This window comes from Eptatretus burgeri, chromosome 8, assembly GCF_056783735.1.
Source record: "Eptatretus burgeri isolate ZD-2024b chromosome 8, Ebu_testis_v1, whole genome shotgun sequence".
Taxonomy (NCBI): domain Eukaryota; kingdom Metazoa; phylum Chordata; class Myxini; order Myxiniformes; family Myxinidae; genus Eptatretus; species Eptatretus burgeri.
Window position 1 is genome coordinate 66,645,803 of NC_140968.1, and position 17,684 is coordinate 66,663,486.

The 17,684-nt window shown below is 44.1% G+C and overlaps 1 protein-coding gene across 3 annotated transcripts in view; it reads left to right on the forward strand.

The window, feature by feature from the left end:
• COPS3 (COP9 signalosome subunit 3) overlaps positions 1–15,215 on the forward strand; it is a 134,836-nt gene extending 119,621 nt beyond the window's left edge. For all 3 annotated transcript variants that reach the window (XM_085892388.1, XM_085892386.1, XM_085892387.1), the window contains 2 exons: positions 14,395–14,475; positions 14,821–15,215. In XM_085892388.1, coding sequence (XP_085748514.1) covers positions 14,395–14,475; positions 14,821–14,871 — 132 coding nt within the window. In that variant the 3' untranslated portion in view covers positions 14,872–15,215. The remainder of the gene's footprint in view (positions 1–14,394; positions 14,476–14,820) is intronic.
• The last annotated feature ends 2,469 nt before the right edge of the window (positions 15,216–17,684 follow it).

Genomic DNA, 17,684 nt, shown 5'->3' on the forward strand with positions numbered 1-17,684 from the left:
ACCAATATTCACAAAGTTTCAGAGAAGGAAAGTTTATTCCAAGGAAGTAGATTATATCTGGTCTGCTGATTTGATTGAACTCAATAATGATAAGGGGTACAAGTATGCTTTAACCGTTATTGATTTGAGGAGTAGATATGTGTGGGTTGTCCCTTTAAAAAACAAAACAGGTAATACTCTTATGTTAGCTTTTCAACAGATATTTAATAAAAGTAAGAGAAAACCTAAAAAATTGTGGACTGATGAGGGTAGAGAGTTTTATAACAAGACATTTTTGAATTTTCTAAAAAATAACAGTATTACATTATACAGTACCTTTAATGAAGGGAAGGCAGTTGTTGTTGAACGTTTTAATCGTACCTTAATAGAGAGACTATATAAAAAATTCACACAACTCGGTTCACAACAATGGTCATCTTTTATTCAGGATATTGTGGATAAGTATAATGACACGATTCACACGGCAACAAATATGAAACCATCAGAAACATTTACAAAATTAAAATATGAAAAAGAGATTAATGTCAGAAAACCTAAGTTCAAAGTTGGTGATATCGTAAGAATATATAGGTGGAAATCTCATTTTGAAAAAGGTTATACGAAAAGATGGACCAACGAGCTTTTTAAAATTGTTGATGTAATAGATACGGTTCCTTGGACTTATAAGATATATGATTTGGAAGGGGAAGAGATTTTAGGTTCATTTTATTCACAGGAATTACAAAAGACAAAGATGAATTGAAATTTTTTGACTCTGCCCCTTTTTGACTCCACCCACACAAGCCCCGCCCACACAAGCCCCCGCCCACACAAACCCCACACAAACCCCACCACACACCCCACAAGCTCCAATAAATTTAATTTTTTTGACTTCGCCCCTTTTTGACTCCGCCCACACACGCCCCTCCCACCGAAGCCCCGCCCACACAAACCCCACACAAACCCCACACAAGCTCCACACAAGCTCCACACAAAAACTCCACACAAGCTCCACACACACAAACCCCACACAAGCTCCACCCATATTCATCATATTCACATAATTAGTGATTAGTTAATTAGGTCCCCACACACACAACATGTTTATTTAATTAAAAAATTATCCAACCATCCACACAAGCTCCACTCATCCACCCATCCCCCCATCTCTCCACCCATCCATTTAACCACACAAACCTCATCCACATAAGCCTCATCCACATTCACCCCTCCCACACAAGCTCCACCCACATAAACCCCTGCCCATATAAACCCTGCCCACATAAACCCCTCCCACATAAGCCCTGCCTACACAAGCTGAAATGAGAGCGAGAGATGAACCTTCAGAGTTTAGGCTTTATTCCATTTGATTGGAGCCGCTTCTGTGGGCACACCGGGGAATACAGGTTCAGCTAGGAGTACATAAGCAGTAACGTATACATGTGCAATTAATCACCGCAGAATAAATCCGCGTAAGCACGGAGTTCGATATAATCTCCATTCTCACCAGTCAATGAGCACCTTCAGTTAACGAGCATCAAGTGAACAGCCGATGTAAATGGCAATGCCCCGGGGACAACCACTCGTGCCGCAGAGACCTCCCCTTATACGCGAGACGCACAACATGTGATCCCGCGTCATGTCCCTCAATTCACCTCAATTCACCACATTCTCCTCACCTTTAAAATGTAACTAGGGGCCCATCTTACACACCATGATTGCTTTAGCACTATAGGAGTATACATTTCAAGCAACGCGGACTAATAGGTCTACAGAAGCATACATGCCAAGCAGTGATTATTTTGAGTTGTAGGAGCATGGAAATGAGCATCGATATATGATATAATGAGCATATGGGAGCATGAGCAGCGAGAATGCCGATAATCCCCTTTACAGATTGAGTCGTCGAGGGGGCCTTATTCGCCGACCTCTCCGGGAGTAAACGGCAGTTTCACTTGAGGGAGACTCCCGATCCTCTTGGTGAGCCTCGACTTGTGCCGGGGATGACTCCTCGATCGCTCTCGGGTGGAACGCGGCAGCCCCGTCGCCCGGTGGAGTTCCTGGGGGGGAAATGTCAGAAGGAGGAGTGCCAGAAGGTGGTGTACCGGCGGGAGGAGTACCTGAGGGAGCCAGATGGCGAACCGACACAGTGGTCTCCCTGCCATCCGGGAGCCTGACATGAGCATACTCTGGATTAGTGTCAATGAGTTCGACCCCCTCCACCAGGGGTTCATACTTGCTTTGTCGTACCGGGCGTTTCATGAACACTGTACCGGGATGGGTCAGCCAGTTGGGCACCGTTTGACCGTCAACATAACGTCGCTGGTGAGTAAACATTCGTTCGTGAGGAGTTGCATTGGTGGACGTGCAGAGCAAAGAGCGTATGGAATTCAGAGCGTCGGGAAGAGTAACCTCCCACCGCTCGGGGCCCAGTCCTCTCGATTTCAGCGCCAGAGTTACGGCTTTCCAAATAACTCCATTATACCTTTCCACCTGCCCGTTTCCCTGTGGGTTGTAACCCGTCGTTCGACTAGTTGCTATGCCGAGCTCTAGTAGGAATTGTTTTAGCCCGGCCGACATGAAACACGGCCCTCTGTCTGAATGTATGTACGAAGGTCTCCCAAACATAGCGAAGAGGTCAGAGAGACATCTCACGACAGTGCCCGAGGTCATATCCGAGCACGGAAATGCGAAAGGGAACCTTGAATATTCATCAACAACGGTGAATATGTATCTGTTGTCTGTCTCGGTCGGCAGGGGCCCTTTGAAGTCGATGTTTAGTCTCTCGAAGGGGGAAGTGGCCTTGATCAGTCTGCCAGATGCCGCGCCAAAGAATCTGGGTTTTATTTCAGCACAAACAGGGCATGAAGCATTCATTTGTTTAATATCTTCAACAGAATAGGGAAGATTTTGTCTGCGCACGAAATGTGCCATCCTGGTTACCCCCGGGTGGCACAGAGACACATGGAGGTCTTGCAAAGCCTGACTGATTGTTGCCGAACTGTAGACCCGAGAGAAGGTATCTGCAGCAGGGTTTTCTTTCCCGGGCCGGTAAACAATGTCGTAACTGTAGCAAGCTAGGTCTATCCGCCATCTCATAATTTTTTCATTCTTAATTTTCCCGTTATTTTTCCCATCAAACATGAATGCCACGGATCGTTGGTCCGTAACGAGCGTGAAGTGGTTTCCCAGTAAATAATGTCTCCATTTCTGCAGCGCTTCAACGATGGCGTACGCTTCCTTCTCTATCGCTGAGTGTCTCTGCTCGCTTCTAGAGAGATTTCTCGAGAAGAACGCGACCGGCCGCCCAGACTGATTAAGTGTAGCAGCTATGGCGTGATTTGAAGCGTCGGTTTCCACCACAAAGGGCACCGAGCTGTCGATCGATAAAACCACGGACTTACTGATATCATCCTTGAGGTTGTGGAAAGCTCTTACAACAGCGGCATCTGGTGGAAAGTTTTTGCAATGCACTAGGGGATGTATTTTCTCGGAGTATTGCGAAATCCATCTCGCATAGTAAGCGAACATCCCGATCACCCGGCGCATTGTCTGCAAGTCCTGAGGTGGTGGAAGCTCACGGAGTGGGCGCAATCGTTCAGGATCAGGCTTAATTGTGCCGTCGGCTATCGTGTAGCCGAGAAGGTCAATTGACCTTGCCGAGAATACGCATTTCTCGTAGTTGAGTCAGATTATATTTTCTAGCAATGCTCAAGAATCTGTCTAGATTCCTATCATGTTCCCTCTGATCCCTACCGCACACTGTGACATTATCCACGTAAACAAAAGTGTCTTTGAGGTTTTCATCTGAGATGATGTCGTCCATAACCCGTTGGAAGCAAGCTACCCCATTCGTGACACCGAAAGGTATTCTCCTGAATTGGTAGAGGCGCCTCCCTGCCTGGAATGCAGTGTAAGGTTTGTCTTCCTCTCGGATGGGAATTTGATGATAGGCGCTTCGCAAGTCGATGGTACTGAATACCTTATAATTGGCCACGCGTTCGACCATCTCATCTATGCGCGGCAGGGGGTAGGCGTCGAGTTGGGTGAAGCGATTGACCGTTTGGGAATAATCGACAACCATTCGTTTCTTATGGTTCTGACTGCTGGTTACTAACACCTATGCGCGCCATGGCGAGTCGCTCGGTTCTATAATTCCTTCTTCCAGTAATCGCTTGGTTTCTGAAGTGATGAAATTCATGTCAGCAGTGGTATATCGCCGCGATTTAATCGCTATCGGTTTGCAGACCGGCGACAAGTTAGCGAACAGCTGGGGGGACGTCACCTCCGCGGTGGTCAACGCATTTAAAATTAGACGAGGTTTGCTTCCTCCAAAGGGTATTTCGACGCTCGTGTGCTGCTTGAGGACATTATGACCCAGAATTACGTCTGCGCACAAATCACGAAGCACCAGTACCCTTACATCCCGATGCGTGTACCCTTTTACGTCCAATTCAACATTGCAGTACCCTCGTACGCGGGATTGTAGTGAGGTGGCGGCCATGCATACCGTATTGTCAGTCGGGTGGATTACCCATTTCCTGCCCTTCACTAGCGAGCTGTTGACGAAACTTTCAGAGCTACCGGTATCAATCAGTGCCTCAGCCATATGCCCATTAATTCGTACGTTGATGATAGCCTTGGATAGATTCCCCGGGGAGGCTGCAGTTAATTTATTCTGCGAGTAGAGAGCCGCAGAAGTGGGTTTATTTCTCCTTCGAGTAGATTTACATACCCTGGCATAATGCCCTTTCTTGTCGCAATTCATGCATGTGGCATCTCTGCCGGGACATTTTTGACGAGGATGCCTTTTGTACCCACAAAAGAAGCATTTACCAACCGGAGCAGTTGCTGAGGAGTTTGACGTGGCCTGGGTATCCGGCTCCTCGGGTGTTTCTCCATCCCCTATGTCTGGCTGTGTCTGTGCCAGTGGGGTTCCTTGAGTTCCCACCGTAGCAGCGTTCATTCGCAGCATCGGTGTCCCAAATGACTCAGATTGCTGCTGAGCCGTATCCATCGCTCGTGCCTGATCGACTACCTTGTCAAGAGTGGGTTGCGCTTTCTCTAGTAAGCGTTGCCGTATGTGGGCTGATCTGAGTCCTTGGATGAATGCCTCCCGTGTGGCTTCCTTTCGGTGTTCCTCGGCGCTTACGGCCCGGAAGCTGCCGTCTTTTCCCAGCTGATTCAGAGCTTGCAGGAACTGATCGATTGTCTCCCCGGCTGCTTGCTTGCGTGTGTTGAGAAGATGTCGTATGTATACCTCGTTCTTGGGCTTCACGTAGAGCGCCTGCAGCACGTCAATCGCTGCTTCGTAAGTGTCGCACTCCGAGAAGAGCCTGTACACGCTGGGCGAGACATGATTCACGAGAGCGGCAAATTTGTCAGCTCCTTCCTCGATGATGGTCAGATAGTGTGAGAAGGAACAGAACCAATGCGACCATTTCATTTCTGCGTCAGTCGCGTTCGGGTCTGCGTCGAACCTCTCTGGTTTGTAGATCTTGTCCATTGTTGGTTGAGAGAGCCGAGAAAACTAAATGGAATAAATTGAAATGAGAGCGAGAGATGAACCTTCAGAGTTTAGGCTTTATTCCATTTGATTGGAGCCGCTTCTGTGGGCACACCGGGGAATACAGGTTCAGCTAGGAGTACATAAGCAGTAACGTATACATGTGCAATTAATCACCGCAGAATAAATCCGCGTAAGCACGGAGTTCGATATAATCTCCATTCTCACCAGTCAATGAGCACCTTCAGTTAACGAGCATCAAGTGAACAGCCGATGTAAATGGCAATGCCCCGGGGACAACCACTCGTGCCGCAGAGACCTCCCCTTATACGCGAGACGCACAACATGTGATCCCGCGTCATGTCCCTCAATTCACCTCAATTCACCACACAAGCTCCACACAAAAACTCCACACACATAAACCCCTCCTACACAAGCTCCACCCACATAAACCCCTGCCCACACAAGCCCCACCCACACAAGCCCCACCCACACACACACCCCGCCCACACAAGCCCCTCCCACACACACCCCACCCACACAAGCCCCCACCGAAGCCCCGCCCACACAAGCCCCGCCCACACAAGCCCCACCCCCCTCATCCCCCTGTGCGCCCCCACCTTTGACCCACCACCTCCCTCATCCCACCCCCCACCCTTCCCCACACTCACATGGGGAGGGGAGGGATGGGATGAGGGGGTGATGGGTCATTGGGGGAGCACACCTACCCCCCAACCCCCCCCTCCTACACATCTCTTTTATTCTTTTCTTGTAATTCAGAATCAAGTAATTGTAAACAAAACAAATATAATTTATTAATATTGAAAATATTAAATATTCATTTGCGAGAATGTATAATCTTTCCCAGCAATCTTCTTCAGATGTCTTGTGATTTCGAAACTCAGACACCATATTCTGTTTTGAAACAAAAAGTGGATAATAATTAGGTTCTATAAAGATAATTACATGGTAATATGAATAAGCCTCGTTGACCACTGAATTAACACACCAGGAGCCTGTCATCCTTTCAAGGTCAATAAAATGAATTCCAGTGTACTGACAAAACCACGTCCAAACTAATGATGCAACCAACATAAGGCGACATTCTAAAGAGAGAGTGATATTAATAATAATTCAGAAATATTTACCTCCAGAAAATCATGTGTTGTACGAGTGATATTAATAATAATTCAGAAATATTTACCTCCAGAAAATCATGTGTTGTACGAGTGATATTAATAATAATTCAGAAATATTTACCTCCAGAAAATCATGTGTTGTACAAGATTGCTTCAACAGCTGATGTTGTGCGATAGTGCTGAAAAAAAAAAAATAATAAGTCAAGGGTATAGATGAAGAGACAGACAGGGAAAGCAACACACACACACACACACACACACGCACACACACACACATACACCCACACATAGACACACAAACACGTGCCTCACCATTGGTTTAATTCATTCGAGATCAGAGACCAGTCATTATAAATCATTGGCCTCTTCAATAAGAGCAGAGAGAGGTAGGTAGAAAGACAGACAGAGAGAGAGGCACACACACACGTGTCTCACCATTGGTTTAATTCCTTCGAGATGAGAGGACGTGATAAGACTTCATGCCACTCATTGTAAATGTCTTTCAATTCTCTTCTAAAATCATTGATCTCTTCAATAAGAGTATTAATTTCATGAACCACGTCGTGATATGTAAACTCAATTTCTTCCAATGCCCTGTCAGGGAAAAAATATATATATATATATATATCAGAATTATCATGATTTAATTAATAATCATTTGCTTCATCGTTCAAAGAGAAAAGCATACACAAACTTACCAACTCTGTAGTGGGCTGTTTGCTTCATCGGAAGAAAGATCGTCCATGCCTCAGTTGTAAAAATGAAAATCCCGTCTGGCAGAAACTTTGTCTGGCGAACCGCTTATAAAGCAACGATGAGGAGATTGCTTAATCATTGGGTGTGGGCACAGGAAATGACAAGCTTCTCTTAATGATCTCATCTGGCCACCGCCCGAGTTGCAAATCATTTTTGTACATAAACCACGCCATAAAAGTTTTGATTCAAATGTTTTCAGTTCGTGTTCTGAGATAAAATATAAACACGAGACCTTGTCTCACAGAATAGTTCCTATTTTTTCACAGCATGACAGTCCAAAACCACTTCCTCATTCACACAGCACGGCCGTGTCAAAAAAACACTTCCTCATTTTCATGGCATGAACTGAAAACATTTGAAACAAAACTTTTTTTATGGCATGGTTTATGTACAAAAATGATTTGCAACTCGGGCGGTGGCCAGATGAGATCATTAAGAGAAGTTTATCATTTCGTAATGGCACAAAAGGGGTATCTTAAAAAATATAAAGATTCAAATGTTTTGTTTTTCAATATTTTAGATGGGGATTATTGTGCAAAGAAAATTAAACTATTGAAGGAATTTGAGAATGAACAAATGTTTATAGGTTCAATGAGTGAGCTAAACAATATGCATTGGTTATTTGATAAAGAGTGCCCCGAGGCTTAGACGTTTCAGATATTTCTTTCGAATCACCTTTAACAAATCTTTATCTTGTTGTATGGGTTATTTGATAAAGAGTGTCCCGGGGCTTAGACGTTTCAGATATTTCTTTAGAATCACCTTTAACAAATCTTTATCTTGTATGGGTTATTTGATAAAGAGTGTCCCGGGGCTTAGGCGTTTCAGATATTTCTTTAGAATCACCTTTAACAAATCTTTATCTTGTTGTATGGGCTATTTGAATAGAGAGCCCCTAGGTTAAAAGGGGAAATAAAAAAATGACCGTTTTTACAGCCATTTTTCCCTGCTGTGCAGGGGTTTGGCTTTTTCTTGAGGCAATGTTTTATGGCCGGATGCCCTTCCTGACACCAACCCTGGTCGCCTCTTACGACACACAGGGATATGGTACACCTATTCTAACCGGGGCATACACCGGGACCAGTACACTGGCACTCATTTCGCCGACCTCGGAAGGATGGCAGGCTGAGTCAACCCCCTGGTGTTAATTCAGCAGCCAACGGGATTTGAACTCAGGACCCTGGGATCCCAAGCCGCCACCCTAACCACTAAACCAACACCAGGCTCCAGGTTAAAAGGGGAGACAAATAAATATACCTTGGGCTAAAAAGGGGATTTTTTTTTTAGGGGAAAAAAAATAAAAATTTCATGGCTGAAAATCCCCCATTCATTTACATGGGGAAAAGTGAGCCAGAACCAGTATTCTTTCCCTACTCCTCTCGGGCGTTTGACCAGCGTCGATCAATGCGCTCGTTCCGCGCGTGCCAACGTGGCCCGCACTGTACTTTCCTCGGCTCGATCGTAGCTTCTCTGGCCATAGAGACAAGAAGACATTCACCATCCGTGGAGAATCCACTGCTGCCAGCGAGGACCGAAGGTACATCATCATGGATAAATCCATGCATGTCTCACGAGCAGTGTACATGTCTGCTTTCGAGCACATGGCTGATTTACCTCAGGAATAATCAGAAAAGAAGAAGAGTAGGGATGAAATGAAGGAAAAAATGATTGAAGCAACCCTAGCTATAAGATCATGGCAACGCACTCCCTTGTTGTCCCGCTAAACAAAACGAAAGGGGCTATCTACACGTATAATAATGGAATAACTGTCTTGGGACACCTATCTGTTGTATGCATGCGGTTCCAAGAACCGCAACAATATTAAGAATCCTTCAACATGAGTTAAGTACATTTGATGTATGTGCTCCATATTCTCCATCCCCGCAAACAGCGGGTCTGGCAGGATGGCCGAGAGGTACACATACTCGCCTCTATGCTCTCGAGCCTGGGTTTCAATCTCGGCCCAGCGATAAACTGTCATTCCGGTGTTTCACAGACAGGGTGATTCATAAATGTGTGTGTCATCCCTCTGACGGACGTTAAACGGGTCGTACTGTCTGCTGACATTAGTCAGCGGACGTTAAAGATTCCACGGTGTCCTTCACAATGAGTTTGGCAAGCTATCATTGGCATCATGAACAAATTATAAATTCCTGCCCTGACCGACAAAAAGGGTCAGTGGCACAGCCATGCCTTCAGCAAATAATGCTACCTCGCAGTCTTGTGCTTGTTCTTCTTGTATTACATAAGAAGAAGAAGAAGAACTCCAACAGCATCACCACAGACTCTGTCATCGATAAGGTAGAATGTCTCAACTCGGTGTTTACCTCAAAATCTCATATACCCAACGCATCCCACTCTGCCCCTTATCTTTTCCCTCATACCCACTGTTGACTGGACTTTGTGTCCTTTTCATCCAAGAAGGTAGTGAAAGGTCTGTCCAGCCTTCACCTTGCTCCATGCTATGACAGGCCCAGATGGCATCAGTAACCATGTTCTCAAATCTTGTTTTGCAGTTCTTGCTTCCCCATCTGTCTGTGCTCTTCCACTTCTCCTGTTTTGGTCGCTTCTTGTCTGCTTGGAAATTGGTAAAATATCACTCCTTTTCACAAGAAGGGTGGAAAAGCAGATCCTACATTCACAACAAAGCAGTAAGCTTACTTCCCATAAGCAAAGTCATGGAATCCATCATTGCTGCTGACATTGAGACTTTCCTATTGAGAAACAACTTGATCTATGACCATAAGTTTGTACTCATTCTTGATCACTCAATCTGGACGTGCTGCTTCTCAACTATCAGCAATTATTAGAGGTCTGATTCTCAAAAAAAAGAGGTTAGGACAATCTCCTTGCACATATATTGGGCATTCAAAACGGTCTTACATTCTATTCGGTTGTCCAAGCTCTCTGTCTGTGGCATACAAGGCCGCTTTCATCTTGGGCACAGTCCTGCTTCCTCATCTACAGCAATGACCTTGCCGATGCTCTTTGGGGACAATGTTTCTATATTGTGTTCTGTAGCACCTCATCCTACTTCTTGGCAGGCAGCTGGTGCATGTTGCTCTGATAAATGGAACATGTCTTTCAATCCTGGAAAATCTCAGTCTCACTCTGTCACTCTGAAAGGATCGGAAAATGAACCCACCTATGTATGTCAACGGTTGGCCACTAAAAGAGGTGAATTCCCTTTAACTTGACAGCATACAGCTGAGTTAGTGTGCCCCCAAAGTCAGTCGTTACTGGGCATCATCTGTTGTTCCAAGTCATTCCTTGAAAAAAAAGTTAACTATCCAATGCCTACAAGGCCTTTTTCTGTCCTGCAACGGAGTGTTCATCTCTCATGTGGGCTGGTGCCACAGCATCACATCTATCTATCTTGATTTTGTGGGTTGCATGTGTCTCACTCTTATAGATTAAAAATGGTAGAAAGGCTCTCAGCATAATTGACATCACCCACGATGAGGCCGAAGCCTGTCCCTCTTATGTTGCAGACTGGTCCGTGACCTCGCTGTTATTTACCGTGTTAACTCCAATGTAGTTCCATCCACTCTCTCATCCGTCCGACCCTCAAAAACTCTTTCATGATGCATGCATTTTTCCAGGAACCCCCTGGTTAAACTCTAAAAATCCAGGCTTTCTGCATACTACTCCATTGTTCTTTTTAATTCCTCCCTTTTGTGGAACTGCCTTCTTGATATTTTGATTGCACTCTTCCTCTTCCCTCCAGGGTGGAGTTGTCAAACAGTGCACCACCATTTCATGCAGCCCCTACCCATACTTGGGATCTTTTCAAAGCACATTAAACCAACATAACCCACCCAACCTTCTTACTTGCAGATTACTGTTTGTTCCCCTCATCTCGCTCCTATTTTCCTGTTTGTTCATTCTCATGCTTGTTGTGTTGAACTGCTGCCCCACTGTCAGTTACTTGTCTTTTTACCCTCTGTCACCACACACTTCCATGAGACTAGATTTTGTCGACAAAAAGGGGAAGATTTTGGTCTATCATTGGACTGAAATGGTTAGTTTGCAGTTTTGTGTTTTAATTTAGCAGTATGTACATTTACGCATGAAGTCGCTAGTTGCTCGCTCAGTTTATCATGAAATCTGTTTTTGGACCACTAGCATTGCTTAACTCTTTCTTTTGCATTGTAGAAAGGGCAAATGTGAACATCAGACAAGATTATGGCCTTGGGGTCTGGGGAGGGTATAGGCACAGACAGACATGTAGCATAGTATGGTGAGGAGGATGAGGAGATTGGGACCACACTCTGTGCAGAGTGTTGGTGCTGCTTAAGCTGTCTCCTTGGCTATTGGGCACAATCCTGAACGGGTCGCCACTCCGACACAGTATACCAGCATGCTGGCACTCATTTTTCTGACCTCGGAAGGAAGACAGGCCGAGTTAACCCCACCTGGTAATAATTCAACAGCTTAGCGGGATTTGAACTCAGGACCCTAGGATCCAAAGCCCAACACCCGAACCATTAAGCCAACACCAGGCATATAGTATGGTGACTGCACAGAAAATTGTCATGGTCTTGTGGTGACTGTCATAGGGAAACTGTGCCCACCTGTGGCTGCTGTTTGAATAGTTTTGTTGACAATGTGAAGGTGCCTGGGCACTGTGACCAGCCATCTCGTATTTTACGGGTTTGTCTTGTTTTATGGCGGTGTCCTGCTTCTTGTTTCGTACCTTCCCAACATGCCACTTGTCCCATATTCTCAGTATTTTGGCCGTGATGTCAATTAATATGATGTGTACATATACACTGTGGGCTTGACTTACCCGAGAAGCCATCGAAGGCATATTTAACATTGCATAGCTTAACGAGGCTTTGCCCCTTGACCCTCACAAGGGGTGCTGCCCCTTCACCCTGCCAATGGTGCAGCCTACATGTCCCTTATTTCTTTTCACGAGAGCTGATCTCTATGATTCGGGGGTGAAACCTTAAAAACAGTGAAAATTCCCATATCATGGAGGGCAATCGGATACGGTTGAGAATCTTATCTGAAGGGTTGGCTATCTTGATAACAAGAGTGGGAAATCAGTACTCCAACACTTTCTGAGTTTACGGGTTCATCTTGTGTAAATTTGGTAATTTACAAAAGTGTAAATTTTGCGAGAACCACTTTGTAGGTTCACCAAGGGTACTGCATATAGCATTAAAACTTGAGGTGTTATTTTGTTGAGTAGTAGTACGATTTATTTTGTACTAATCATTTGGCTGGTTGGTATCGTAACACTTTCTTAACAAAACTGTAGCTGATTCTGTATGCATTGATAATTGTGGAGATGAACGTTTGATCCCTTTTTAATTGTGTGCAGCTCATAACAATTTAGGTTGTCATAATATTGATTCACGAGTCAGTAAGTGACCATTACATTCGGTATTGGTGTGTCTGTCTGTCTGTCTGTCTGTCTGTCTGTCTGTCTGTCCCGAGCATAGCTCTGTGGGTTTTGATCCGATCCTGATAAAATTTTGGTGGGAGGTTTATATCATGATCCAGTTGTGTTTTCCTGAGAATGGGCGTGGTACGCCCATTATGGGTGGAGCCACGCCCAAAAAACGTGTTTTTAGGGGGTAGCCGATTTCAATTTACATCTTCTCCGAGGGGGTTTGTCGAATCTGGCAGGGGTTTCGGTATTTGGTTAGCCCAATGGCACCTGCATAGCCCCACGGAGCTCGATTTTTCATTTTCGTCCCAAGGTCAAGGTCACAAGGTCACAAACTTAGAAAATTGTGAATTTTGACATAAAAATCGTATGACCGCCCAAACTTTGAGAGTGAGGATGACAATATTTTTTATGCATAATCTTGAGGTCATTCCCCACCTAAATCTTGAAACCATTTTGCTCTATCTCGAACACCTTGCCCGTGGCGCCCCCTTCAAGTTTGTTTTTATGCTGATTTTATCAAAGTATGGATAATCCGAGGAGTGCGAAATGCCATATAGCCTATATGACGTTATATTGTTCGTGGAATGTTCCAGAGGAAGTTTTGCACCAAAGGTCATAATCCTTGACCTTTGACCTTTAAAGTTCACAAAGGTCAAATTTTCAAAGTTGTGGGAATCAAACCGGGTTTTCGACCTTCTTCGACGAACTAACTCCAATAAGCTATAGCACGTATCCTGTTTCCTTATTTTAATGTCCGCAACATTGTTTTGTGACCTTTAAAGGTTATGCAAAGGTCAAATTTTGAAAGTTGATGAACGAAACCAGATTTTCGACATTTTGCAGCTAATAACCTGTCACTCGTACCACATCATGTTGATCATTTTTATAACTTGGTCAAAAATTATCACATTGTCTCATCCTTGACTTCTGAAAACAATCTACCTCGTCAAATACCGCTCGTGAACCATTGTCATCTTCAGACTTCTTTATTATCTGTGAAGTCCAATATAATATCTCATCACCTGCGGTTGAACCTGCAGTGATCATGTGATTTTATTCCCCCATTATATATATATATATAAGTGTTGTATTTCTTTTACAAGCATGTTTTAGTTCATTTTGAAACATCACGAGTTAAAAAAGAAAAAGAAAAAAGAACTCAATTGTGACGTTTTGTCAAATCTATTTTGAGTCACCACCAATTTGCCTTTTCATTTTTTATATAATATGGGTATTGAGGTTCATGGAAGAGGGGAACAACAGGGAGCAATGGATCAATAGACAAATTGGGGCAGAGCTAAAACAGTGGAACAATAACAAACAGGTGTACCACAGGACAAAGACAAAAAAATCGTATCATAAGGGAGAGAGAACAAGCTCTCGGTGAGTGTCGTAAAGTTCATTATTAGAAATTGGAGAAACCATGAGGTGGCGGTAGGCAGCAAATCTGGTAGAGTCTGCCTCAAAACTGCACGTCAATGTGAATGGCAAATATCCTGGTGCCAGGCCACCCAGGGGTCAAAATCACCCGATGTATCTCTCTGTAATAGAAAAGCATTTGTGCAAACGAGTAATGAATACCATAAGTCGAGAATGGCTTTGTTTGTTTGCAGATACAAAAGGCGATTGAACTAGATGAGAAGTTGCGAATGATGGATCAGGAAATAACAGTGAACCCACAGTTTGTACAGAAAGTAAGTATTATTGTCGTACTTTATGCATAGCTACGTGGCATTTTTGGATGTAATTGCCGATCAGTATCGCAAGATGTAGAAATCTAACTCTCTGCAGGACTGTCGAGGTGATGTTGATTGGAAATTTTTCTTGGGTTGTGCACAAGCCGGTTGAAGATGCCTGTTGTGCCGGAAAGACTCTTGTGGTTCATGTATTCACTAAGCAATAAAAAGAAAAATTTGCTTTGGATATTCTATACGAGATAATTGAAAGATGTGACATCTCTTTAAGGTCACAGTTCTGTGTTTGAGTTGATGCATAATAAGCCACCGATGAACCAACAATGACCTGCCATTTTGTCACAGAGCCTGGGAACACAGGATGACGATGTTGGAAAGTCTTCGAGTTATTCGTGATGCTCGCATCCGTGGATCACCGGACAGACATGTTGATATGTTGTTGTGCTCTTCTCCAGAGAACTGTGGGGAAAATAGCTTGGCTTTGGCTGGAGCCAATAAGGAATAAACTCAGTTTTGACTTGTTGACCCCTGTAACCTACCATTCCGGCCCACGTTTGTTCCTGTATTTTGAAATGCAGTTCCCATCTTAAATCTGAAAGCATTTCAAATGTTTTTTTTTTCCACGTTAAAATTCCCCTTGCTTTGCTGAATATCCTCTTGCTGCTGAGTCAGTATAGAGTTGTACACATTTTGTACAGCTGGGCCGGATGGTGCCGCACAATAAAGTTGTAGAAAAAGCCCGAGCGTGTTGAAAGCCCATTTGCAGTGCTCCTTGGAATCTTCATCCCCCCACCTCCCCACTCCCGAACCTCCTCCTCCCCCTTCGCTCCCCCCCCCATGTTTGTTTCCTTATGAGGGCCTGAGACACTTGTCACCAGAGCCCTTGGACATTTTTAATTTTTACAAATTAATTGAAAATGAAAAGCTGAAATGTCTTGTAATCAATAAGTATCCAACCCCTTTGTTATGACACCAAATTGAGCTCAGGTGCATCCAATTTCCTTTGATTATCCTTGAGATGTCTCTGCAACTTGATTGGAGTCCACCTGTGGCCAAATCATTTGATTGGACATGTTTACAAAGAAACACACCTTTCTACATAAGATCTCACAGTTGACAGTGCATGTCAGAGCAGTCCAAGGAACTGTCCTTAGAACTCCGAGATAGAATCGTGAGGAGGCATAGATCCTGGGAAGGGTAGAAAACAATTTCTAGAGTGTTCAAAGTTCCCTAGAGCACAGTGAACTTCATAATTAGGAATTGAAAATAATATGGAACTACCTACCCAGTGTGGTGGAAAAGAACTCAATTTCCACAAGTTGGATCAGCATACAAACGGAGAATCTTTAATTTCGTATACACGGAGGAAGAACACTGCATGATTCACTGAAACATTTGAATGGACTTCACTGAAACAGAAGCCCAAAGCAATTATTCTTGTACACAATTTGACATTCCAAAGAATGGAAGGGTGAAAAGCATGAGGCAAAATAACTCAAAACTGCAATGCGTGTCCACTTTGGGTGGGAGGGAGAGAATGACACAATCATGGCAAAAGTTTGCAGTGTTATCAACCAGGTCACCCTGTTTCTATGCAGCAAGCAAGACCTTTTTCCATAGTAAGATATTCCTTTTATCAATATGTAGGTGAAAAGACTGTTGGGAAAGGGAAACATTACTGACAGCCATTTCGACTGGAGTACAAAAATTAAATTTATAAAGTACCAGCAACAATTATAATGGAGAATACATGAATATAATTATTTTTATTCCACACCAGACTCTTCCTGGAGCTGGCTGTCTGACCAAACTGAGTAACTGGGCAAGAAGGACCTTGGTCAGGGAAGTGACCAACAACCTAATGACCACTCTGGCAGAACCATGGAGTTCCTTGGCTGAGATGGTAGAACCTGCCAGAAGTACAACAATCTCTGCAGCACTTCAAAAATCTAGGCTTTATGGGAGAGTGGCCAGAAAGAAGCCACTCCTGAGAAAAAGGCACATGACACCATGCCTGGAGTTTGCAAAAAGGTAAATGAAAGACTCAGAGGATGAGGCAAAATATCATGTGGTCTGATGAGATGAAAATCGAACTCTTTAGCCTGAATGCAAAGTGTTACGTCTGGTGGAAACCGAGTAAAGTTCATCACCCAATCAAACACCATCCCTTCCATGAAGCATGGTGGTGGCAGTATCATGCTATCGGCATGCATTTCAGTGGGGTGACTGGGAGACTTGGAAGGAAAGAGGGAACAATGAATGTAGCCAAATATAGGAAAATGCTTGAGGAGAACCTACTTCAGAGTGCAAAAGATCTGAGACTGCGGCGAAGATTTACATTCCAACAGGATAATGACCCCAAGCATACAGCCAAAGCAACACTGGAATGGCTTCAGAACAAGAATGTGAAAGTCCTTGAGTGGCCCAGCCAAAGCCCAGACTTGAATTCCATTGAGAATCTGTGGAAAGACTTGAAGATTGCTGTTCACCGACGCTGCCCATCCAAGTTGACAGAGCTTGAGCAAATCTGCAAGGAAGAATGGGAGAAAATCCCCAAATCCAGATGTGCAAAGCTCATACAGACATGCCCAAGAAGACTCAAAGCTGTAATCGCTGCCGAATGCACTTCTACAAAGTATTTACTCAGGATGTTGAATACTTGTTGATGCAAGACACATTTCAGCTTGTAATTATCAAGTAATGTGTAAAAATCTCTGAAAACACGTTTTCACTTTGGCTTGATATGGGGTATTTTGTGTATATTGGTGACAAAAAATTTACATTTAATCCACTTTAAATTCAGGCTGTAACCACAAAAATGTGACAAAAGGGATGTCACGGGATGCAAATACTTTCTGAAAACACTGTATCCATGAAGGATTCAAAGGCAGTCTGTTCTGAAGGCGATGGTTCAAACCATTTTTGGGATTCTGTTGAGTATAAGGGATCCCTTCTGGAAGATAGGCTCGAACAGGTCCATCTTCCGTGAAATTGTGCTGGTCTTCAATAATGGCCACCGGGGGACGCCGGTCCTTGCCTAAAGGCCAGAGAAAACGTGATTTTGAACTCTTCACCCAGTATGATCCAGAAGTGAAGTCTTTTACTAGACCAAAGCACTTGGCACCCTCAAAACCAATGATATCAACATCCTTCAGTGAAGCAGAATAGAACGTAATCAGAGCAGTCACACCAGCAGTCCACACAGAGAC